This window comes from Bos indicus x Bos taurus, chromosome 21 (genome assembly GCF_003369695.1).
Source record: "Bos indicus x Bos taurus breed Angus x Brahman F1 hybrid chromosome 21, Bos_hybrid_MaternalHap_v2.0, whole genome shotgun sequence".
Taxonomy (NCBI): Eukaryota; Metazoa; Chordata; class Mammalia; order Artiodactyla; family Bovidae; genus Bos; species Bos indicus x Bos taurus.
The window spans coordinates 56,263,006-56,289,362 of NC_040096.1; the positions used below are offsets into that span (position 1 = coordinate 56,263,006).

Genomic DNA, 26,357 nt, shown 5'->3' on the forward strand with positions numbered 1-26,357 from the left:
TCTCTCTACTTTGTTCACTCAAACTCCAGAGAGGCAGAGTGCTGCTGGGGTTTGGTTATCTTCTAGGCAGGAAATGAGTCTATGGAGCAAACACTCTTCTCTCCTTTTGGACATCATTCCTTTTACAGGGCTCGAACTATGAGATGCCTTGGGGCTCTTTCGTTAAACAAACAAACAAAAAACAATGCTCTCATCCTCGTTATGCTCTTTGAAATTCAAGTGGGAGTTTGGGAGAGTCCATTTAGACTCTTTGGTTCCAAAACCAAATCCAGGAATAGCAGTAAGAGAAGAAAGGGCTCAAGTAGTGGCAGGAAGAACAGGGATAGCAGTAGTAACAGTAGTAGTGGTAGTAGTAAGGGAGGAGGAGAGGGGGAGGGGAAGGAGAAGAAGCACTGCTGTACAGGGCATATTATGCTTAATGCACCTTCTCATTTAATCTCTGCAGCTAGGTCTGTTCATCTGTAATTTTACCGAATGATTTCTTGAATTAAGATAAATACTAGTTTATTTGCAGAAAAAAATATTTACCTTTGACTTGTAAAATAGATTTCTCGGTATGGGTTTGCTAGGATCTGCATGATAAAAATGATCTGTAAGTGGAATAGCAATTCCCATATTAGATGGAGGCCTGTAGTTTATCTGAAAATGACCAAACAAAGATACTGTAAATTTCATTATTATTTACCAAGTCTTTAATTTAAAAATCTTGATTTTCCAGAAAACCATTCAAAACAGATATTTCACTTTTAGCTCCCCATATTTAAGTAAATTTCTCTTCCCCCAGAACTCCCATACCATCCTAATGCAACTTGGATCTTGTAAATAAGTGAAAAAAGTTTTAGAGACTAAGGTAGCTGTCATGAAGTCATGCAACAAAGTTTTAAAATCTTATTAAGAGTCTTAGTGACATATTTAATAAATAATTCAATTATTTACTAAATAATTGAAGGTTTGGGTAATAATTTGGGGTTTTTTGTTACAAAGAAAATTATAAGTAATCAGTTAACAAAGAGCAGTAATTTATATTTTAAAAAGAGTCACGTGTTCTGATAAGACAAAAATTAAAATTGTTACTACATTGAAATGGGACCAGTAAGATATATCAGCTCAAGAGAACTATGAGTCATCTTAAGGGCAAATAACTATATACTGTGAAAGCCCAAGATTATGCCACCATAATATAGCAGAAAATAATGATGAGACTATTACACTAAGAAAAACCATTAGTTCAGAACATTTTCACATTTTAGTCATCATATCCTCAAAATGACACAAGGGTTGAAAAATAACTTAAGTGTTTTGAGTAATTCAGGAAAGAAATGCTAAGACCAAATGGCCAGCCAGTCACACAAAAGTAACATATCACTAGAACTGCTTAGGTTTCTTACCGGCAAAACTTTGATCATATTAAAACCCTGACTGTTCACGTAAACTCCACTCATCCAGTCTTCCAAGGGGATAGTTTCACTAGGAATGTGATGCATAGACTTGAGATAACTACAGCTGCTTTTCAACATTGGCACGAATGTTGTAACATAGCACTCAGTCGATGCTCCCCAGACAATAAACTCCAGTGAAGTTGAACCCTGGAAATATCCAAATAAATGAAGGCTAATTAAAGTAACTGTTATCTACTGAACTGTGCCTATACCATATGTTGAAGTCCCTACCGCCAGTATCTCAGAATGGGACTATATTTGGCTATAAGGCCTTTTTGTTGTCATTGTTCATAAACTCAGTTGTGTCTGACTTTTTGGAGACCCCATGGACTGCAGCACACCAGGCTTCCCTGTCCATCACGAACTCCCAGAACTTGCTCAAACTCATGTCCATTGAGTCAGTGATGCCATCCAACCATCTCATCCTTTATCATCCCCTTCTCCTCCTGCCTTCAATCTTTCCCAGTATCAGGGTCTTTTCTAATGAGTCAGCTCTTCGTATCAGGTGGCCAGAGTATTGGAGATTCAGCTTCAGCATCAGCCCTTCCAATGAATATTCAGGATTTATTTCTTTAGGATTGACTGGTTTGATCTCCTTGCAGTCCAAGGGACTCTTAAGAGTCTTCTCCAATACCACAGTTCAAAAGCATCAATTCTTTGGTGCTCAGCCTTCTTTATGGTCCAATGCTCACATCCATACATAACTACTGGAAAAACCATAGCCTTGACTAGACGGACCTTTGTTGGGAAAGTAATGTCTCTGCTTCTTAATATGCTGTCTAGGTTGGTCACAGCTTTTCTTCCAAGGAGCAAGGATCTTTTAATTTCATGGCTGCAGTTGCCATATGAGGTGATTTTGGAGCCCAAGAAAATAAAATCTGTCATTGTTTCCCCACCTATTTGCCATGAAATGATGGGATTGGATGCCACGACCTTCGTTTTTTTGAAAGTTTAGTTTTAAGCCAGCTTTTTCCTCTTTCACCTTCAACAGTTCAGCTCAGTTCAGTCGCTCAGTCATCTCCAACTCTCTGTGACCCCATGAACTGCAGCACACCAGGCCTCCCTGTCCATCACCAACTCCCAGAGTCCACCCAAACCCATGTCCATTGAGTTGGTGATGCCATCCAACCATCTCATCCTCTGTCATCCCCTTCTCCTCCTGCCCTTAATCTTTCTCAGCATCAGGGTCTTTTCAAATGAGTCAGCTCTTCACATCAGGTGGCCAAAGTATTGGAGTTTCAACTTCAACATTAGTCCTTCCAATGAACACCCAGGACTGATCTCCTTTAGGATGGGCTGGTTGGATCTCCTTGCAGTCCAAGGGACTCTCAAGAGTCTTCTCCAACACCACAGTTCAAAAGCATCAGTTCTTCAGCACTCAGCTTTCTTTATAGTCCAACTCTCACATCCATACATGACCTCTGGAAAAACCATAGCCTTGACTAGACGGACCTTTGTTGACAAATTAATGTCTCTTCATCAAGAGGCTCTTTAGTTCTTCTTCGCTTTCTGCCATAAGGGTGGTGTCATCTGCATATCTGAGGTTATTGGTATTTCTCCAAGCAAACTTGATTCCAGCTTGTGTTTATCTGGCCTGGCATTTTGCATGATGTACTCTGTATTTAAGTTAAATAAGTAGGGTGACAATATACAGCCTTGACTACTCCTTTTCCAACTTGGAACCAGTCCATTGTTCCATGTCCGGTTCTAACTGTTTCTTCTTGACCTGCATACATTTCACAGGAGGCAGGTAAGGTGGTCTAGTATTCCCATCTCTTTAAGAATTTTCCAGTTTGTTGTGATCCATACAGTCAAAGGCTTTAGTGTAGTCAATGAAGCAGAAGTTGATGTTTTTCTGGAATTCTCTTGCTTTTTCTATGATGCAGTGGATGTTGGCAATTTGATCTCTGGTTCCTCTGCCTTTTCTAAATCCAGCTTGAACATCTGGGAGTTCTCAGTTCACATACTCTTGAGGCCTAGCTTGGAGAATTTTGAGCATTACTTTGCAAGTGTGTGAAATGAGTGCAATTGTGCGTTAATTTGAACATTCTTTGTTCAAAGGCCTTAAAAGAGGTAATTAAATTAAGATGAGACCAATTAGTGTGGGCTCTAATCCAATATGATGGGCATCACATAACAGTAGGAAATTTGAACACAAACACGCACAGGGGGAAGACCAAGTGAAGACACAGGGAGAAGTCAGCCATCTGCAAAATCAAGGACAAAGACCTTAGAAGAAACCAACCCTGCCAATGCCTTGCTCTTGGCTTTTTGCCTCCAGAACAGTGAGAAAATAAATTTCTGTTGCTTAAGCCACTCAGTCCATTGTATTTTGTTATGGCTGCCCTGGCAAACTAGGATAGTAATCAACTAAAGAATATAGAAAATGAAAAGAAATAAAAAATAATGATAATATAATAGGAGACAAAAATAGAGTCATAAATTTGACCATAATGATCTGTTTTAGAATAAATCTTAACAGAAGACATATTCTTTTCCAGGAAGAAATACATCCCAATCTAATTGTCTGTGGGTGACATTTGAAAATGAACAAGGATCAAGTGTTTATTATTAAATAAACACTATAATTGGATGTAGTTGGATATAAAACCAACTTAGAATAGCAAGGCCTCTCTCATTCATTGATGAGCCTGTGGACATTTGCTTTGATAATACAAATAAAATTACTTCCATTGGTATACATTCTGAAAAGAAGATATTCACTTAGCAATCACTGTATTTCACAAAGATATGCTTTTAGTAGAAATTTGTGTACAGAAAACATATTTTCACCTTGCACAACATTAAACATTCAACAAAATTTGATAAATTCTGTTTGAAATTCTCAAGTATTTCTGGAAATTAAAAAATGTAGAGATACTAATAATTGTAGAGATATAGTAACTCTGGTAGTTTTGTCCCTATCCCCATACTCTATATTCCATTAATAATAACAATTTTTAATGAATTTCTGCCAAAACACATCAAATCAGAATCTAAGCAGGGTTCTACTATTAAAGGAAATTTGGGATGTGAGGAGGGGGGACGCCCAAGTTCAATAAGAAATAAGTTGACGCCATAGACGGCAGCCCACTAGGCTCCGCCATCCCTGGGATTCTCCAGGCAAGAACACTGGAGTGGGTTGCCATTTCCTTCTCCAATGCATGAAAGTGAAAAGTGAAAGTGAAGTCGCTCAGTCGTGTCCGACTCTTGGCGACCCCATGGACTGCAGCCCACCAGGCTCCTCCATCCATGGGAGTTTCCAGTACTGGAGTACTGGAGTTGGTTGCTGTGCCCTCCTCCAGGGGATCTTCCAACCCAGGAATCAAACCCAGGTCTCTTGAGTCTTCTGCATTGGCAGGTGGGTTCTTTACCACTAGTGCCATGTGGGAAGCCCACAAAAACAGTAGCAGCAGTGAAAACCCAGTCTTTTCCAGAGCTTAATTTTTTAATGTCTATCACATACAGACTTTTTGTAATGCCCAAGATATTAAAAGTGTTTCATCATCCTTGATAGGTAGGATTCTGCATGATTTTTCCTTCTTTTTCTTGATTTATACCCTAAATTTTCTATAATCAATAGATTTTAAAAAATAATTGAAGGAAAATTTACTTGGTGTAAAGTTTTGCTAGCTGTAGAAACTTCCATTATATAACTATCAGTTTCATCAAAATAGCCTTCAACTTTAACTTCCAACAAATTTGGGTTTCCAACAATTACTTGCAGTAGCGGTATTTCAAGCGTTCTAAGAACTATGGAAACAAAACCAAGAGTTAACATGAAATCAAGAAAATTTTAAGCAGTTTCATAATGATTGGTCAATCAGAATTCTAGAACATCTACAGAATCTATTATGAAGGCTGCATAATGGCCACAAATATACCTAGGGAACTTTAATACTTCTTTGAAAAAAATTATTTTTTTATTTTTTTAAATATATTTAATTGGAGACTAATTACTTTACAATATTGTATTGGTTTTGCCATACATTGATGAATCAGCCATGGGTGTACATGTGTTCCCCATCCTGAACCCTCCTCCCACCTCCCTCCCCATCCCATCCCTCAGGGTCATCCCAGTGCACCAGCCCTGAGCACCATGTCTCATGCATCGAACCTGGACTGGCGATCTGTTTCACATATGATAATATACATGTTTCAATGCTATTCTCTCAGATCATCTCACCCTCACCTTCTCCCACAGAGTCCAAAAGACTATTTATACATCTGTGTCTCTTTTGCTGTCTCGCATATAGGATTATTGTTACCATCTTTCTAAATTCCATATATATGCTTTCAGTTCAGTGGCTCAGTCATGTCTGACTCTTTGCGACCCCATGAATCACAGCACGCCAGGCCTCCCTGTTGTCCATCACCAACCCCTGGAGTCCACCCAAACTCATGTGCATCGAGTCAGTGATGCCATCCAGCCATCTCATCCTCTGTTATCCCCTTCTCCTCCTGCCCCCAATCCCTCCCAGCATCAGGGTCTTTTCCAATGCGTCAACTCTTTGCATAAGGTGGCCAAAGTATTGGACTTTCAGCTTTAGCATCAGTCCTTCCAAAGAAATCCCAGGGCTGATCTCCTTCAGAATGGACTGGTTGGATCTCCTTGCAGTCCAAGGGGCTCTCAAGAGTCTTCTCCAACACCACAGTTCAAAAGCATCAATTCTTTGGCGCTCAGCTTTCTTCACAGTCCAACTCTCACATCCATACATGACCACGGGAAAAACCACTTGACTAGACAGACCTTTGTTGGCAAAGTAATGTCTCTGCTTTTGAATATGCTATCTAGGTTGGTCATAACTTTCCTTCCAAGGAGTAAACATCTTTTAATTTCATGGCTGCAGTCACCATCTGCAGTGATTTTGGAGCCCCCCAAAATAAAGTCTGACACTGTTTCCACTGTTTCCCATCTATTTGCCATGAAGTGATGGGACCAGATGCCATGATCTTCGTTTTCTGAATGTTGAGCTTTAAGCCAACTTTTTCACTCTCCACTTTCACTTTCATCAAGAGGCTTTTTAGTTCCTCTTCACTTTCTGCCATAAGGGTGGTGTCATCTGCATATCTGAGGTTATTGATATTTCTTCTGGCAATCTTGATTCCAGCTTGTGCTTCTTTTAGCCCAGCATTTCTCATGATGTACTCTGCATAGAAGTTAAATAAGCAGGGTGACAATATACAACCTTGACATACTCCTTTTCCTATTTGGAACCAGTCTGTTCCATGTTCAGTGCTAACTGTTGCTTCCTGACCTGCATACAGGTTTCTCAAGAGGCAGGTCAGGTGGTCTGGTATTCCCATCTCTTTCAGAATTTTCCACAGTTTGTTGTGATCCACACAGTCAAAGGCTTTTGCATAGTCAATAAAGTAGAAGTAGATGTTTTCTGGAACTCTCTTGCTTTTTTGATGATGCAGTGGATGTTGGCAATTTGATCTCTGGTTCCTCTGCCTTTTCTAAAACCAGCTTGAACATCTGAAAGTTCATGGTTCACATATTGCTGAAGCCTGGCTTGGAGAATTTTGAGCATTACTTTACTAGCATGTAAGATGAGTGCAATTGTACGGTAGTTTGAGCATTCTTTGGCATTGCCTTTCTTTGGGATTGGAATGAAAACTGACCTTTTCCAGTCCTGTGGCCACTGCTGAGTTTTCCAAATTTGCTGGCATATTGAGTGTAGCTCTTTCACAGCATCATCTTTCAGGATTTGAAATAGCTCACCTGGAATTCCATCACCTCCACTAGCTTTGTTCGTAGTGATGCTTTCCAAGGCCCACTTTACTTCACATTCCAGGATGTCCAGCTGTAGGTGAGTGGGAGTGATCACACCTTCATGATTATCTGGGTCATGAAGATCTTTTTTGTACAGTTCTTCTGTGTGTTCTTGCCACCTCTTCTTAATATCTTCTGTTTCTGTTATGTCCATACCATTTCTGTCCTTTAAGGAGCCCATCTTTGCATGAAATGTTCCCTTGGTATCTCTAATTTTCTTGAAGTGATCTCTACCATTTCCTGTTCTGTTTTCCTCTATTTCTTTTATATATTATATATATTATACAATTATTTTTATAATGTCTTTCTGATTTTTCTATCAACTCAAGATTGAAATTTGGTTTCCTATGCTTGTTGACTTTTTCTTATGTTGGATCATTTCCTTACATGGTTTTAAAATTATTTTTTTCAATACATGGTCAATGTAGATAGATATTTTTTTAATTTGAGGATAATTGCTTTACAATATCATGTTGGCCTCTACCATTCATCAGCATGAATTAGCCATGGGTATACATATATCCCCTCTCTTACGAACCCACCTCCCATCTCCCACCCCATCCCACCCTTCTAGGTTCACAGAACACTGGGTTGAGCTTCCTGTATCACACAGCAAATTCCCACTTGCTATCTATTTTACATATGGTATGGCACCCCACTCCAGTACTCTTGCCTGGAAAATCCCATGGACAGAAGAGCCTGGTGGGCTGCACTCCATGGGGTCACTAAGAGTCGGACATGACTGAGTGACTTCACTTTCACTTTCATGCATTGGAGAAGGAAATGGCAACCGACTCCAGTGTTCTTGCCTGGAGAATCCCAGGGATGGGCGAGCCTGGTGGGCTGCTGTCTCTGGGGTCGCACAGAGTCGGACACAACTGAAGCAACTTAGCAGCAGCAGCAATGTATGTTTCCAGGCTATTCTTTCAATTCGTCCCACCCTCTCCTTCTCCCACTGTGTGCACTAGTCTGTTCTCTATGTCTGCATCTTCCTTGCTGCCCTGCAAATAGGTTCATTAGTACCATCTTTCTAGATTCCAAACACATGCACAGAGCGAAGTAAGTCAGAAAGATTGACTTTTTTTTTTGTGCAAGTCCATGTTACCTGGTTTATGAAAGTATTCATACAGGTGGTTTTGTGCTTCCTTAAGCTGGGGCCCAGGGATTGTAATGATTTCTCAGTTTGGGATTCTTGTATCTGGTGTGTAGTCTCTGGGTGTTACACAGTCTAGAAGTTTGGGTTTTTTATAAGAAATTCTTTTTGAGTCCCATGGAGATCATAGTCCCCCTATCTCCTTCTTTGCGTTGTTGGGTAGCATTGTTCTTATTGCCTCTTCACCTCTCCACTATCTGATGGTTCCAGCCTTACTTAATGTTCTCAGTTCCAACTTCCTACCACAAGGTAGAAATGTCTAAAGGTCTACATCTTCAAACCAATGGCTGGGCATTAGAACACATTCCACTGTCTACATCTGAGCCTCATAACCTTGTAGGAGCTACATATTAGCTAACTCTTTTGATTTTGAATTCCCTCTTCATTTCTTGTTTTTGTTGCTCAGTTGCTCAGTGGTGTCTGACTCTTTGTGACCCCATGGACTGCAGCACACCAGGCTTCCCTGTCTTTCTCCAACTCTCGGAGTTTGCTCAAACTCATGTCCAATGAGTTGGTGATGCCATCCAATCATATTGTCCTCTGTCATCCCTTCTGAAAGAATATTCAGGATTGATTTCCTTTAGGAATGACTAGTTTGATCTCCTTGCAGTCCAAGGGACTCTCAAAAGTCTTCTCCAATATCACAGTTCAAAAGCATCAATTATTTGGTATTCAGCCTTCTTTATGGTCCAATATGCTCACATCCATACATGACTATTGGAAAAACCTTATCTTTGACCAGATGGACCTTTGTTGGCAAAATAATGTCTCTGCTTCTTAATAAGCTATCTAGGTTTGTCATAGCTTTTCATCCAAGGAGCAAGCATCTTTTAATTTCATGGCTGCAGTTGCCATCTGAAATGATTTTGGAGCCCAAGAAAATAAAGTCTGTCACTGTTTCCATTGTTTTCCCATCTATTTGCCATGAAATGATGGGACTGGATGCCACAATCTTCGTTTTTTTTAAAGTTGAGTTTTAAGCCAGCTTTTTTCACTTTCCTCTTTCACTTTCATCAAGAAGCTCTTTAGTTCCTCTTCGCTTTCTACCATAAGGGTGGTGTCATCTGCATGTCTGAGGTTATTGATATTTCTCCTGGCAATCTTGATTTCAGCTTGTGCTTTATCCGGCCTGGCATTTTGCATGATGTATTCTGCATATAAGTTAAATAAACAGGGTGGCAATATACAGCCTTAACGTACTCCTTTTCCAACTTGTAACCAGTCCATTGTTCCATGTTCAGTTCTAACTGTTGCTTTTTTACCTGCATACCTGAGGTTTCTCAGGATGCAAGGAAGGTGGTCTGGTATTCTTATCTCTTTAAGAATTTTTCTACAATTTGTTGTGATCCACACATCAAAGGCTTTAGTGTAGTGTTGAAGCAGATGTTTTTCTGCAATTCTCTTGCTTTTTCTATGATCCAGTGGATATCTGATTCCTCTACCTTTTCCAAATCCAGCTTGAATATCTGAAAGTTCTCGGTTCACATACTGTTGAAGCCTATCCTGGAGAATTTTGAGCAATACTTTGCTAACGTCTTCATTTCTAGTGACAAGATTTTCCTTTTTCTCTCTTCTCTCTTTCATCTTTTTTCCCTCACTTTCCAGCTAAGTTGTTTACTAAAATTTTTTGTTTTACTTTTTTCTAGCATGCTATTTTATCATCATCTTTAGTAAGCTTTTTATTTTTAAATACATAAATACTTTAAATAAATACTTGGATAATGGAGCAAAGTATAGAATTCTATTTAAAAGTGTTTTTTTTTTTTGGCTTAAAATAAATATTTGAAATGGTTATAACAATAACAAGATAATTAAAAGGTTTTCTTTTCAGAGGGCAGCTAAAATTTAAACTAAAATCCTCTGTAAATTTGGGCTGGTAATATAACCTCATTTTTCTCATTTATAAAATAAGGATTATAATCTAGCCCATTAGGATAGTCATAAACCATAAATTTTAAATGTATAAAAACATTTAATATACAGTTTTGCATAAGTGCTCAATAATTAGAAGGTTATACTGTTAGTGATAGAATGCCACCTACTAATGAAACCAAAGATAAAGGAAATATCAAAGAATGTATTTTACATGCAACAAAAGCAATAATATCTCCTCTTGTTATTTCCCAATAAAAATAAACTTACGTTTTGTATTAGGTATGACCTTCATTTTTAAAGTGTGAGATTTCCCCAGATCAATGTATTTCAGGACACTGAGGGATAGTGAATCATCATGTTGTTGAAACCAGTAATTACACGGTTTTGCATATATGTTCCATGTTTGTCCATTCCTTTTTCCAAAGTTGTATAAGAACCAGGAATCTTTTTGAAAGGTCATGTTATGGGGGACTATTTCAGGCATGGTAGCAACAGCTAAAGCATTCTCATTGTCCAATATCGTTGTGATCAGGAAGCTGCTATAACCAGGAATCACCACAGTCTTTTCTATATCCGAATCTTGAAATGAGGAGATAACACCTGGAGCTAAAACAAGAATGATTTGGCATAAAATAGAATGGCCAATGTTCTCTAAGCAATACTGGTGGACATAACTGAGGAATATATTATTTGAGTTTTTAAAGTATGGTCTTAACTAGAGAACATATTTGTCAGATTTCTGGTCATAATTCAAATTATTTTGTTGAAAGTGTATCACAACTTCTACTGTAAAACTAGTTCTATAAAATTCTCAGCAAAAAACAACCCACATAGGGTTAAGTAATTATGAGAAAGTTGATTTCTTTTCTATAGAACTAGTAAGAGCCTTAATAACCTAGAGATTGGAGAAAATCCATCAGAGTAGATATGAGAGAAGTCAAAAGATGGCTGTTTGAAGGAGAGGGAAGTCATTATTTTAAAATGTTTTTGAAACACATCAACAATGATACTCACCTTGTTCTGAAAAAAATAAATAGAAGTAGTCTGAAGAGAACCTAATAATTCCTTTATTATGCACACATGTTCTAATTTTTCCCATTTCAACAAACCAACAAAAAACCCTTTTCTACATTTCCTTCAACTACCATCTCATTTCTCTTTTCCCCTTCACTGTGAGATTCCCCAAAAGGATTGCCTTATTCACTGTCTTCAATTCCCTGCCTCTTGTAATTTTTTGACCCTAACCCAATGACTACATGTCATTTTTGTCTACATGATTCCACCCAACAACAGCTTTTGTCAACTTTACCAGTGACTTTGACACAGATCCATCGGGCAGTTTTCTCTTCTGACCTTTTTTCTAAACCCACCTCTTGGCAGCATGTAGCACAGCATCACTTCTTCCTTCTTGAAGTAACTTCTTCACTTGGTTTCTGAGACATACTCTCTTCTCCTAGTAGACCATCCAGTCTTCCCCATCTCTCTGACCACTAAATGTTGGAATACCAGAGATTGGATCTCAAGCTTTTTCCTTTCTTTATCTACACCTGCTTTCCCAGTGATCTCATTTAATCTAGCAGCATTAACTATCATATATGCTGACCACTGGGCTTCCCAGGTGGCTCAGTAGTAAAGAATTCACCTGCCAATGCAGGAGATGCTGGTTGATCTCTGGGTTGGGAAGATTCCTTCAGGAGGGAATGGAAAACTGCTCCAGTATTCTTGCCTGGGAAATCCCATAGGCAGGGGAGCTTGGCAGGCTACAGTCCATGGGATCACAAAGAGTTGGACATGACTGAGTGACTGAGCACACATGCATGATGCTGGTCACTCACTTTCCTCTCCACCTTTTGACTTTTTGAGATATAATTGATACATAATATTAGTTTCAGGTGTACAACATAATTTGGTATTTTGGTATTTTTTTGGTATAAAACACCAAAAAAAATTAACAAAGTGGTGATCAGTGCATACCTACCCATAACTACTTAAATGTAAATGACCTAAATTCTTCAATCAAAAGATATAAAGTGGTTGAGTTGATTTAGAAACAAAAACAAGATATGCTATGTGGTGCCTACAAGGGACTCATTTTAGATGTAAGGAAACATGCAGACTGAAAGTGAAGGGATGAAAAAAGATATTCTATGCAAGTGGAAATCAAAAGAAGTCCGGGATACCAATACTTATATCAGAAAAAGTAGACCTTAAGACAAAGGCTAAATAAGGTTATTATATAATAAGAGTCAAACAAAAAGATAAAACATTTGTAAATATTTATGCACTTAACAAATGAGCACCTAAATAATAAAGCAAACATTCATAGACTTTGAGGAGAAATAGATAGCAATATGCAAATAGTAGAGGATTTTAACACCCTACTTTCATCAATGGATAGGTCATACAGATAGAAAATCAACAAGGGGCATGATTGAACTTATGTTTTAGTAAGATCACTTAAGCTGCTCTGTTGAGAATAGACAGGGCATTTGACAGAGAAAGGGCAAGAAGGAAAGCAGAGAAATCAGTTTCCCTAAAAACTATTGCGTTGGCCAAAAAGTTTGTTCAGGTTCTCCTGTAAGATGTTATGAAAAACCCAAACAGACTTTTTGGCCAACTCAATAAATATGCAATTACTATTCAGCCCAGCAATTGCACTCCTGGGCATTTATTCCAGAGAAGTGAAAACATATGTATACACAAAAACCTGTACACAAATACTTAAGGTAGAGTCAAAATTCTGTCTATTGTATTATTCCATTTATGTAATATTCTGGAAAGGAGAGAATTTGGGGAACAGAAAACAGATCATTGGTTGCCAGGGGCCAGGGTTGGGAGAGCAAAGAATTAGGAGAGAGTTTTATGGGACTGATCACAATGGTGGCTCCATCATTGAATGAATTTATCAAAATCCATAGACATACACTGAAAAGAGTGAATTTTACTGTATGTAAGTTATACCTTAATAAACCTGACCAAAAAAAAAAAAAAAGAGAGAGAGAGACTATTGCAATAATCAAGTGAGAGAAAGTATTAAATGTAAGATACCTGTTATTTGTCCCAGTGGAGAAATCAGGTTTTATTATATTAAAAATAAAGAATTCCTCTAGGAATTTAAGTATATGTAGACTTCTGTAGATTATCAATTGGTTTAAATTTTGAAATCTATTGTTCTATAAAAGAGCATGAACACTCATCCCAAAAGATAATTCTTCATCTTTCCCAGCCATCAGAAATATCATTATACTTACTTTGTAACTGAAGACTAAGTTTATAGGAGTGATTTCCAGCTTCACTAATGGAAAGGGAACTGGACAAACAAGAGCTCTCATTTACTTCCTCTATTCCAAAAGGGTCTATCAGTTCTGCAATAACTGAGGACAAAAATCCTTCAGGAGTGTTATGTTGAAATACCTTTCTTATGTAAGCTGTTCCAGTTTTCCTAAAAACAAACCAACAAATATCAAGCAATTTGGATAAAACAGTGGTTTAAATTAGCAAGTTCATAAACATATAATTTATAAATTAAAAAAATACCACAAACGGTTAACAAATGAATATTTGAGTAACATTTATTCAATTTTATTAGTAATTGATGAAATGTCTGTTACAGCAACGGGATGTGATTTTTCACCTATCAAATTAAGGAAGTTTTTAAAAGACAGTAATTAATATTACTATTAATTACTTATTAATGGTAATAAGAACTGAGAGAGACTGACATTAATGAAATGGTAAAATGGTACACTACTCCTAGAAAGCAGTTTGAAACTATGCATTGAGTTCTATTTTTTTTTTTTTTTTTTTGCCCTCTGATCCCATAAATCTACTGATAGGTCTCTATCCTAAGGACATAACTTGAAAAACAGAGGGGAAGAAAAGTTTTCCACACAAAGATGTTCATCACAGCATTATGATAAAAGTTAGAAATAAAAATGCCAACAATAGGAAAATTAACTAAATGATAACACCTCATCTACCTAGAAAAAAAGTATCCATTAAAATGATTCTTACAAAGAGTTTTTCACATTATAATGTCTAAAATAAAGAAGTATAGTGAAAAATGTTGAAATGAATGTTGAAAAGGACTAATCCATAATTCATCAAAGTGTTAACAGTCATGATTTTCATTGTCTTCTTTATATTTGCCTTGTAGGAAATTTCTGCAATGATCATGTGCTTTATAAGCAAGAAAAACAATGTTCAGATGTTAAGCTAAGATGTGTATGTGTGCTAAGTCACTCAGTCGTGCTGACTCTTTGCAACCCCATGGACTGTAGGCCACCAGGCAAGAATACTCGAGTGGGTTGCCATTTCCTACTCCACGGGATCTTCCCTACCCAGGGATCAAACCTGTGTCTCCTGTGTCTTCTGTATTGGCAGCCAGATTCTTTACCACTGAGCCACCTGGGAAGCCCTAAGCTAAGATATCTATATCAAGAAAAAACAAATCTACACACAGACCTTATACCCTTCACAAAAATCTAACTCAAAATGAATTACAGACTTAAACATAAAATGTAAAACTTCTAGAAGATAACATGGGAGAAAATCTAGAAGAACTTGGGTATGGTGATGACTCTTTAGATACAACTTTAAGGACACAATCCTTAGAGTATCCTTTCACAATGAATGAAAAAAATCAACAAGCCATACTTTGTTAAATTACAAACTTATGCTCTATGAGAGACACTGTCAAAAGAATTAGAATACAAGATGTGGGCTGGGAGAAAATAGTTATGAAAAACATATCTGACAAAGGACTGTTATCCAAAATAAACTATTGGGGAAGAATAGAATCTCCTTTTCCTCTACTCTTCTAGGTTCTGTGCCTGGGACCCTAGAAATTAAACTGGCAAAGGCCATATTAACAATAAAAAATTAACAATTTATTAATGTGTATCATCCTTACACAGGGAGAAGCCTCAGTGATGAGTAATTCAAAGGAATGTTTAGAACCTGGGGCTTATGTAGCATCTTAATAAAGAATAATATATTTGTGGGGAAGTGACAAGAGACAGAAAAAGGGGATAGCTCAGATGGTAAAGCGTCTGCCTGCAATGCAGGAAACCTGGGTTCGATCCCCAGGTTGGGAAGATCCCCGGAGAAGGAAATGGCAACCCACTCCAGTACTGTTGCCTGGAAAATTCGATGGATGGAGGAGCCTACAGTCCATGGGATCGCAAAGAGTTGGACACGACTGAGCAACTTCACTCACAAGAGAGAGAAAAAGGGGATAAGACTTTTAGGGGTGGCAAACTGAAAAAGTAAATACATGGGAGAAACTATTGTAAGAGAAGGGTTGGTTTTAATAGTGCTTATTGTGAAGAATTCTCTCAATGTCTCTAGACTGGTAGAAGTCTCCAGTTGTCTCTGATGGTTAAGAATCATCCTGCCTTTCTATATGTCTGCTTTATCTTAATTGCCTTTGACTAAAAGTAATCCTTAAGCCAAAACACCATATTTTGGATTGCTAGATGCCAACCCCCACAATACAAAGAAGTCTTAAAATTAAACAGTAAGAAAACAAATAGCCCAGTGAAAAGTGGGCAAAGGGTCTAAACAGACACCTCACTGAAGAAGACATGCAGATGGCAAATAAACATATGAAAGGATGAGTATATGCATCATATATCATCAGGAAATGCAAATTAAAACAACAATGAGATACCACTACATACTTATTACAATGGCAATAATCCAAAATGCCAAATTTACCTACAATGCCAAATACTGCTGAGGATAAAGAGCAACAAGAACTCTTGTTTACTGCTGGTGGAAATGTAAAATGGTACAGCCACTCTGAAAGCCATTTATCATATGATCCAGCAAACAAATTCCTTGGTATTTATTCAAATGAGTTAAACACAAAACCTGAACAAGAATGTTCATGGCACCATTATTCAAAGTAGCCAAAAACTTGGAAGCAACCAAGATTGCTTAATTAGTATGTGAATGGATTAAAACACTGAGGTATATCCAGACAATGGAATGTTATTCAGTGGTAAAGAGAAATGAATGATCAAGTCATGAAAAGACATGAAGGAAGCTTAAATGGATACTACTAAGTGAAAGAAGCCAATATGAAAAGCAACACACTGTGTGATTCCAACTACATGACATTCTGGAAAAGGTAAAACTATAGAGACAGCATCTACTTCTGCTTCATTGACTATGCTAAAGCCTTTGACTGTGTGGATCACAACAAACTGTGGAAAATTCTTAAACAGATGGGAATACCTTATCCGTCTCCTGAGAAACCTGTATGCAGGTCAAGAAGCAACAGTTAGAACCAGACATGGAACAACAGACTGGTTCAAAATTGGGAAAGGAGTATGACAGGGCTGTATATTGTCACCCTGCTTATTTAACTTCTATGCAGAGTACATCATGCACAATGCTGGGCTGGATGAATCACAAGCTGGAGTCAAGATTGCTAGGGGAAATATCAATAACTTTAGATATTCAGATGATACCACTCTCATGACAGAAAGTGAAGAGGAACAAAAGAGCCTTTTGATGAATGTGAAAGAAGAGAGTGAAAAAGCTGGCTTGAAACTCAACATACAGAAAATTAGTATCATGGCATCTGGTCCCATCACTTCATGCAAACAGAAGGGGAAAAAGTAGAAACAGTGACAGATTTTATGTTCTTGGGCTCCAAAATCACCATGGATAGTGACTGCAGCCATGAAATTAAAAGACACTTTCTCTTAAAAGGAAAGCTATGGCAAATCTAGACAGCATTTTAAAAAGCAGGGATATCACTTTGCCAACAAATGTCCATATAATCAAAGCTATGATTTTTCCAGTGGTCATGTACGGATGTGAGAGCTGGACCATAAAGAAGGCTGTAATTATTAAGCTGTAAGCAATCTGAAAGAGCACAGCACAGTAGTTAAATGGCCAGACTGTTGTGCTTATGTGCTCAGTCATGTCCAACTCTTTGCGACCCCATGGACTGTAGCTTGCCAGGCTTCTCTGACCATGGGATTTCCCAGGCGAGAATACTGGAGTGGGTTGCCATTTCCTTCTCCAGGGGATCTTCCTGACCCAGGAATCAAACTCATGTCTCCTGTGTCTCCTACATTGCAGGTGGATTCTTAACCCATTGAACCATCAAAGAAGCCTGAACACCGAAGAACTGACGGTTTCAAATTGTGGTGCTGAAGAAAACTCTTAGAGTCCCTTGGACAGCAAGGAGATCAAACCAGTCAATCCTAAAGGAAATCAACCCTGAATGTTCATTGGAAGGACCCTTGCTAAAGCTGAAGCTCTAATACTTTGGCCACCTGATGAGAAGAACTGACTCATTGGGAAAGACCCTGATGCTGGGAAAGATTGAAGACAAAAGGAGAAGAGGGGCGACAGAGGATGAGATGGTTGAATGGCATCGTCAACTCAATGGGTATGAATCTGAACAAACTCCAGGAGATTGTGAAGGACAGGGGAGCCTGGCTTGCTGCAGTCCATGCAGTCACAAAGAGTAGGACACAACTTAGCAACTGAACAATAACAGCAAAATAGAGACAGTATAGATGTCAGGGATGAACAGGAAGAGCAGAGAGGACTTCCAGGGCAATGAAACTATTCTGTATGATAATATAGGATATACATGTGTCATTATAGAACTGTCAAAATCCATAGAAAGTACAACACCAAGAGTGAATCCTAACGTAAACTATGGACTTCGGGTGATTGATGATGTGTCAGTATAGGTTCATGGATTGGAACAAATAAACCACTGTAGTGTCAGACACAAAGTGAGGGAGATATGTGTGGAGATGAGGCACATGGGAACTGTCTGTACTTTCTGATCCATGTTGTTTGATCCTAACACTGCTCTTAAAAAATAAAGCTTATTACCGTAATTAAAAAAAAAACTATTAACCTCTTTGCATCTTGAGTCACTGACCAATAGCCAGGCAGACATCTTAATTATTGACCCTGCCATCCCACTTCTCCCACCACTGGAGAAGTAAATGAGTCTCTTGTATTCAAGTGTCCAGGATGGCTCTTGGGGAGCAATCAAGCTTCACTCTTACAGGAGAGGTAAGAATTCAGCTTTTAAAGGAGAGAAGAGGGTTTGGGCAATGAAGGATGGGGTTAAAATTAGGAGTCAGGAAGTTCCTGAGGTGGAGAGGAATATCTGTTGAGTGGAGAAAACACTACAGAAAGGCAGTTGCCATCAAACGTAACTACCTATACCAGATAAACTCCAATTCCAGTACCCGTGCTGTTTCTCCAGCCCACTGCCCTCATCCCAAGCCAATGAAGCTGCTTTAATCAAGGTTACTACAGCTTGGAAGGTTGTCATATCCAAAGGTCACTTCACTTCTTGGTTCTTATGTTACTCAGTCTCTCAGTCACATGGGTCACAGTGGTTTACTCCATACTTTCCAAAACATCTGCCTCCCTTGGCTTACATGTCCCCACTTTAGCCCCCTCTTTTTTTTTTTTTTTCTATTTTATTGACTATTCCTTCTTCGTTTTCTTGGCTGGGGCCTCCTCTTCTGCCTAATCTCTCTTCCAGGAGTGCCCCAGGCCTTTTCTTCTCCATATACATCCATTTATATGGGAACAACTACCAAATGCAGAGCTCCTGCTATTTTTGCGGTATGCATTTGTATATCCAGGCAACTGTCAACTTCACATCTTTACCTAGGTACCTAAGAGGTATTTCACACTTAATATTTCCAATGTGCAAGTCTCACTCACCCTGCCTAACCCTGCACTCCAAATCTCAGAAAATGACAGCATCCTCTACCTAGCTACAAACTAAAACCCTAGCAAATTCTTGATGGCTCTCTTGCTCATTCCCACAACAGGCAATCCACCATCAAATCCTGTCTTTTCTCAAGTACACTGCTTTGACCATCTTCTTTTCTCACCTGTATTATTTCGGTAGCTTTCCAAGGAGCCTGGAGACTTTGACTCTCACCCTGTCCTATACTTTTCACAGCAAGTGATCTTTTAAAAAATATAAATTATTTCACTATCCTATATAAAACTTTTCAATGGCTTCCTCTGGCACCAAGAATAAAATATAAACCCCTATGCAGCCTAAAGTTCCCTATATGATCTGGTGCTTCCCTACCTTCTCACTGACCTTCCAACACACCATCTCACTCTGTACTATCCACACAAACAGTCCAAGTGTAATTGGACTAAGCTCTCCAATTAAAAAAAAAAAAAAAAACAGTTCTAAAAAAAAGAAAGAAATAGTTCTGGAGATGGACAGTGGTAATGGTTGCACAACCATTAATACTTAATGCCACAGAACTGCACTCTCAAAAATGGCTAAAATGGTAAATTTTATGTTATGCATATTTTGCTATACCCGCTAGGCTGTAATACAAAAAAGCATCATAAATATAAACGTAGTTATTAAATACCAATAAAATTTTCAACTCATCAAGAAGATGTAACAATTCTTTTTTGTAACACTGCAAGTAGCTGTCTTATTTTAAACTACTTTATTGAAGTTATGATTGACACATAAAAGGCCTTACATATTTAATATAAACAACTTGATAAGTTTCAGGATAAGTATATACCCATGAAATCAACATCATAAGCAAGTCCGAGAAGATGTAACATTTTTAAACTTATACACATCCAACAACAGCCTCACACATATATAAGGCAAAACTGACAGAACTACAATGAAGAATTGACAAATTCAATATCACATCAGAAAATTTTAACATAACTCAATAATTGATAGATCACAAAAGAAAAAATCAGTTAAGGATAAAGAAAATTGGAAAATCACAATTAACACAATTAATCTAACAAGTGAATACTAACACTGCACACAAGAATGTATGAAATGTATAAACATAGATAATACACAATGAGCAAGATAGGTTTATTCCATGACTTTCAGTCTGATTCAACATTGAGTCTATAATATAATTCACAGCATTAAGTAAAAGTTCAAAGGAAAAAATTATATAGATAAGTTCAATAGATACAGGAGAAACATAAGGAAGCCCACTGCTAATGATCTGAATGTTTGTATCCCTCCAAAATTCCTGTGTTGAAAACATAATGCCCAAAGTGATGGTGTTTGGAGATGAAGCTTTTGGGAAGTGATTCAGGTCATTCAGGTGAAGCATTTGTAAATCGGTTTAGTCCCCTGCCCCTTTCAATCATGACAGTATATGGTGAGAAGTTGGCAATCTGTACCCAGGAGAGAGCCTGCACCAGAAACTTACCATGCTGGTACCTTAATCTTAGACTTCTGGTCTTCATAACTGTGAGAAATACATTTGTTTATAAGCCATCTCTCTGGAGAATCCCCATGGGCAGAGGAGCCTGGTGGGCTACAGCCCATGGGGTCGCAAAGAGTTGGACATGACTGAAGTGACTTAGCACACACACACAGCCATCCAGTTTTTTTATGTTTGATTAGAGCAGCCTGAACAGAATGACACCCATTAACTTCGTTTATATTTAATAAGCTCCTAGATACTGTAACAGAAAGAAATGTATAATATGCTAAAAGGTGTTAAAATAAATTATCTGAGGTGATGTGATTATCTGCTTAGAAAAATACTTACCCCTACTCAGAAAATCCAAAAGAATATATAGAAAAAGTACTAGAATCAGCAAATGAGTTTAGCAAATTTAAAACACTTGAGATTGCTACACAAAAGTCAATTATAAGGCATTCTGCTTTGGCTTTTGATGTAGAAAGAAGCAGCCCAACAAGCAATGAAACAAAATGGATAAATCACAAAGTTGTCACTTTGCTTAAGCCATCCAAGAACTAACCAGAAATCCAAGGGAATAAGCCATTCCAAGGAAAGTCTCAACACAGCAACAGTCTCACTTGTGGAATAGCATAGAAGCGGGAAACATGGTACTGGCCACAAAAGAAATAAATAAGAAATGTCTAAAAATAGAAAAAACAGAAACAAAAAAACTGCCAAAGGCCAGGATGTGCTGGTATGTGAGTCTGGAAATGCTGGGGCACCTTTCAAAGGGGAGCTGCACTCACTTGCAAGCTCCTTCCCATGGGCCTCAGGAGAAAGACGGGCAGAGAGTGAACCAGAGAGAGTCCCTGCTGGTGATGTGGAAGTATGGGGCAAGGTCATTGGTGGGAGGTTGGAGAGGGTGGGAGGAAACAGGGAAGAAGTCTCATTCACTTCCCTGAACCTTCTTTCATAAGAAGCAAAAGCCTTGGCTGGGCATTAAACAGTTAAACATAGGCCTCAAAAGAGGTGATCCTGGCTGGGGAGGAGGGCCTGGAGGGTGCTGGCCCTGAAGCCCCGGCTCCCTCCCCTTCACTCCCACCTCCCCTCTCTCCACCCACCCTCGTCTCCCCCACACAGCAGAAGCTTTAAACTACTGAGAGGGAGGAAGCAAAGCCACCTGTCACTGGGGCACAGGCAAAGACACATTATGAGTAAGGGAAGACTGAAATAATAACCCTCTATCCTTATGGAGAGTCAGGAAGTTGTCCTGGGCCTAAAATTCTAGAAGCGCAAATAGAGTATCCTACTGCGAGAAGAGTCAGGAATCTCCACCCAGGATCTAACTGCAGCTATAATGCAGAATTTGGTTGGAAGAAGTAATTTTTATTAACAGGTTGTTGTGCTTTTTTTTCCCTTTAATGGAACTTGACTAGCTGAACCTAACATTTAAATGCAAGAACAAAGGCCAAGAAGATCTAAGACAGGGTGCTATTCACACAAGTTACCTGGTTAGATAAAATTTGTCAGCGTGACCTAGGGAAGGTCAAATACAATAATGAAACAGAAGAGAGACAGAGACAGGCTGATGCACACGGGGAACTAGGATATGTTACAGTGGTGACTGCAGATCAGAAGGGCCGTGTTTGCACAGTTGGTAGTCTATCCATAAAAAAATAAAGAAATCTGATTTCTATTATACTTCATACTACACTCCACATCTATTCTAGATTAAAAACTTAAAAGCTATAAAACTACAAGACATAATAGGAGAATAGCCAAATAGATTGTGATATATTCATATGAGTGAATATAGACACATACATCAATACCAAATAATTTTTTGTATGAAAAAGGCAAATCATAGGAAAGGGTATACATTGCTAAGTAATACATTTGGCAAAATGTAACAATATAGTTTGATACACATGTATGTTAAACCTTTAAAAAAACATTTCTTAAAATGTTCACACAAAATTTAAGATAAAGGTTATTTCTGGGGAGGTGTGGTTTTGGGAGGAGAGGCAGGAAAGAAAAGGAAAGTTGCCCAGAAGTAATAGTGGAAGAGTTCAGGGCCCCCAACAGAGGGGAAGACTGTCACACACCTAGAAGTGAGGGGGGCAGTGGTGTTCAGGTCAAAGAGTCACCCCCATCAGCAGACCTCTTGCCCCTTTATCTCACCTCACTCTCAGTCAAACTCCAGAAGGGCTGGAAACCATCAGCTAAGAGGGAGGGAGGACACGAGTCTAAAAATAATAAGAAAGAGAAACTCTTCACCCCCTATACTCTAGGCTCCTCAGACTGGGTCAGGCTCAAATGGGAGTTGGAAAACAGACTTAAATCCAATAAGGGTTTGACGTTTCTTAAAACACTGGACAGCAATGGAGTCATGTGGTAATTGACTGACTTAGATATTTTTAAGCTAAGGAAACAATTATATACTCTCTAATGGAAAAGCTATAGGCCTTGCAGATACTTCATCTAGAGACAGAAAGCAAATAGGTCCACAGAGGTGGTTTGAAAAGACAGGATGAAAAGTAAAGTTGATATTTAGCTGATTGAGTAAACAAACTACACATAATCAATCTGGTCATTCATTTAATTAGAATCCTTCAAGCTTTCTGCTCCCTTAGAATAACATCCACATTCCCTACTGAGACTAAAAGGGGCCCACCTGGTCTCGAATAACTTTTCTCCTTGGTTCACAACACTTAGGTCACTCTGGTTTTTCTCGAGTTTCTCAAGCACACATCATACTTCTTTGGGCCTGGGGGCCTTTTCCACACTGTGGTTTTGGCTGGAGCCTTTCCCCAACCCGCTTCCTTCACCCTCATTCCTCTGATCACATCTTAAGCATCACTGCCTCTGTGAAACCTCCCCAAATCCTCCAAACAAGGACTCAGCCCCTGAGAACTCTCTCAATGCTCCATGCTCCTCTGTTGCAGACTCACGTTAACTATAATTTCATAACTGTCTACATCCTGTGCTGGAACACAAGTTCCAGGAGGGCATGGGCTTGAATGTCTTCCTCACTCTATCATCAGATCAGATCAGTCGCTCAGTCGTGTCCGACTCTTTGCGACCCCATGAATCGCAGCACGCCAGGCCTCCCTGTCCATCACCAACTCCTGGAGTTCACTCAGACTCATGTCCATCGAGTCAGTGATGCCATCCAGCCATCTCATCCTGTCATCCCCTTCTCCTCCTGCCCCCAATCCCTCCCAGCATCAGAGTCTTTTCCAATGAATCAACTCTTCGCATGAGGTGGCCAAAGTACTGGAGTTTCAGCTTTAGCATCAGTCCTTCCAAAGAAATCCCAGGGCTGATCTCCTTCAGAATGGACTGGTTGGATCTCCTCGCAGTCCAAGGGACTCTCAAGAGTCTTCTCTAACACCACAGCTCAAAAGCATCAATTCTTCGGCACTCAGCCTTCTTCACAGTCCAACTCTCACATCCATACGTGACCACAGGAAAAACCATAGCCTTGACTAGACGAACCTTTATTGGCAAAGTAATGTCTCTGCTTTTGAATATGCTATCTAGGTTGGTCATAACTTTCCTTCCAAGGAGTAAGTGTATTTTAACTTCATGGCTGCAGTCACCATCTATAGTGATTTTGGAGCCCAGAAAAATAAAGTCTGACACTGTTTCCACTGTTTCCCCATCTATTTCCCATGAAGTGATGGGACTGGATGCCATGATCTTCGTTTTCTGAATGTTGAGCTTTAAGCCAACTTTTTCACTCTCCACTTTCACTTTCATCAAGAGGCTTTTGAGTTCCTCTTCACTTTCTGCCATAAGGGTGGTGTCATCTGCATATCTGAGGTTATTGATATTTCTCCCGGCAATCTTGATTCCAGATTGTGTTTCTTCCAGTCCAGCGTTTCTCATGATGTACTCTGCATAGAAGTTAAATAAACAGGGTGACAATATACAGCCTTGACGTACTCCTTTTCCTATTTGGAACCAGTCTGTTGTTCCATGTCCAGTTCTAACTGTTGCTTCCTGACCTGCATACAGATTTCACAAGAGGCAGGTCAGGTGGTCTGGTATTCCCATCTGTTTCAGAATTTTCCACAGTTTATTGTGATCCACACAGTCAAAGGCTTTGGCATAGTCAATAAAGTAGAAATAGATGTTTTTCTGGAACTCTCTTGCTTTTTTTGATAATCCAGCAGATGTTGGCAATTTGATCTCTGGTTCTTCTGCCTTTTCTAAAACCAGCTTGAACATCAGGAAGTTCATGGTTCACATATTGCTGAAGCCTGGCTTGGAGAATTTTGAGCATTACTTTACTAGCGTGTGAGATGAGTGCAATTGTGTGGTAGTTTGAGCATTCTTTGGCATTGTCTTTCTTTGGGATTAGAATGAAAACTGACCTTTTCCAGTCCTGTGGCCACTGCTGAGTTTTCCAAATTTGCTGGCATATTGAGTGCAGCACTTTCACAGCATCATCTTTCAGGATTTGAAATAGCTCACCTGGAATTCCATCACCTCCACTAGCTTTGTTCATAGTGATGCTTTCTAAGGCCCACTTGACTTCACATTCTAGGACGTCTGGCTCTAGGTCAGTGATCACACCATCATGATTATCTGGGTCGTGAAGATCTTTTTTGTACAGTTCTTCTGTGTATTCTTGCCATCTCTTCTTAATATCTTCTGCTTCTGTTAGGTCCATAACATTTCTGTCCTTTATCGAGCTCATCTGTGCATGAAATGTTCCTTTGGTATCTCTGATTTTCTTGAAGAGATCCCTAGTCTTTCCCATTCTGTTGTTTTCCTCTATTTCTTTGCATTGATGGCTGAAGAAGGCTTTCTTATCTCTTCTTGTTATTCTTTGGAACTCTGCATTCAGATGTTTATATCTTTCCTCTTCTCCTCTGCTTTTCGCTTTCTCTTCTTTTCACTCTATCACAGCACCTCCCTAAGTGCCTTGCATGTAGTAAGTATTAAAAAACTATTTGTGGAAGAAGAAAATATAGGGCTCATCCTGCTTCACCCCTGACCATCTAGACATCTTCCTTTGGCCTATGGCTGACCTCATGACTCCAGCTCCCAAATCCTTGACCTTTCTGGTTGAAGTCCCACCTGCCTCCAGTTCCCAGATCTGGCTCTTTGCTACCATGTCTTTCCTCAGAAATGCCCATTCTCTGGTTTCTGTGCAAGTAGAGCAAAGTTACTGACTGTACACAGAACATGCTATGCTGCTTTTTAAACATTCTGATCTTTTAGAGAATTATCATATGTTTTCAAAATAATTAGGATAAAAATTGATATTAATAGAGATGATACTAATTATATGTTAATTTTAAAGAGTGATTCTCTACGTTTTCTACAAAGACATACCTATATAAACAGGCATTAATGGATCTGTAATATCATACATACGAAAACCATCAAAAACAAATAGTTCTCAACGATCACAGATACTTTTCTTTGAGATAGAAGGTTCTACAATCATTGTGGAATAAAACCTAATGCCAACATCTGCTATATTATGTTTGCTTCCTGTCTGCATATCTACCTCTGAGGGAGGTGTTGGGTGGAGTATGGAGCTGTTGGCTGCTGCTGCTGCTGCTAAGTTGCTTCAATTGTGTCCAACACTGTGCGACCCCATAGACGGGAGCCCACCAGGTTCCCCCGTCCCTGGGATTCTCCAGGCAAGGACACTGGAGTGGGTTGCCATTTCCTTCTCCAATGCATGAAAGTGAAAAGTGAAAGTGAAGTCGCCCAGTCGTGTCTGACTCTTAGCAACCCCATGGACTGCAGCCCACCAGGCTCCTCCATCCATGGGATTTTCCAGGCAAGAGTACTGGAGTGGGGTGCCATTTCCTTCTCCAGCAGCTGTTGGCTATAGGAAATTATCTAGTTGATAGCCCAGTGGATGTACAATAGAGAGATTTCAACCTGGTGGA

The 26,357-nt window shown here is 39.1% G+C and overlaps 2 protein-coding genes across 2 annotated transcripts in view; one reads left to right on the forward strand and one right to left on the reverse strand.

Moving 5' to 3' along the window:
* Positions 1-17,415, forward strand: part of LOC113879725 (translation initiation factor IF-2-like) — a 77,646-nt gene extending 60,231 nt beyond the window's left edge. The window contains exon 4 of the mRNA XM_027521453.1: positions 17,339-17,415. The gene's annotated coding sequence lies outside the window, so the exon portion shown is untranslated. The remainder of the gene's footprint in view (positions 1-17,338) is intronic.
* Positions 1-26,357, reverse strand: part of CATSPERB (cation channel sperm associated auxiliary subunit beta) — a 120,761-nt gene that overhangs the window by 14,178 nt on the left and 80,226 nt on the right. The window contains 5 exon segments of the mRNA XM_027521193.1: positions 529-639; positions 1,389-1,586; positions 5,053-5,192; positions 10,511-10,843; positions 13,495-13,685. Of these exon segments, the coding sequence (XP_027376994.1) occupies positions 529-639; positions 1,389-1,586; positions 5,053-5,192; positions 10,511-10,843; positions 13,495-13,685 (973 nt within the window).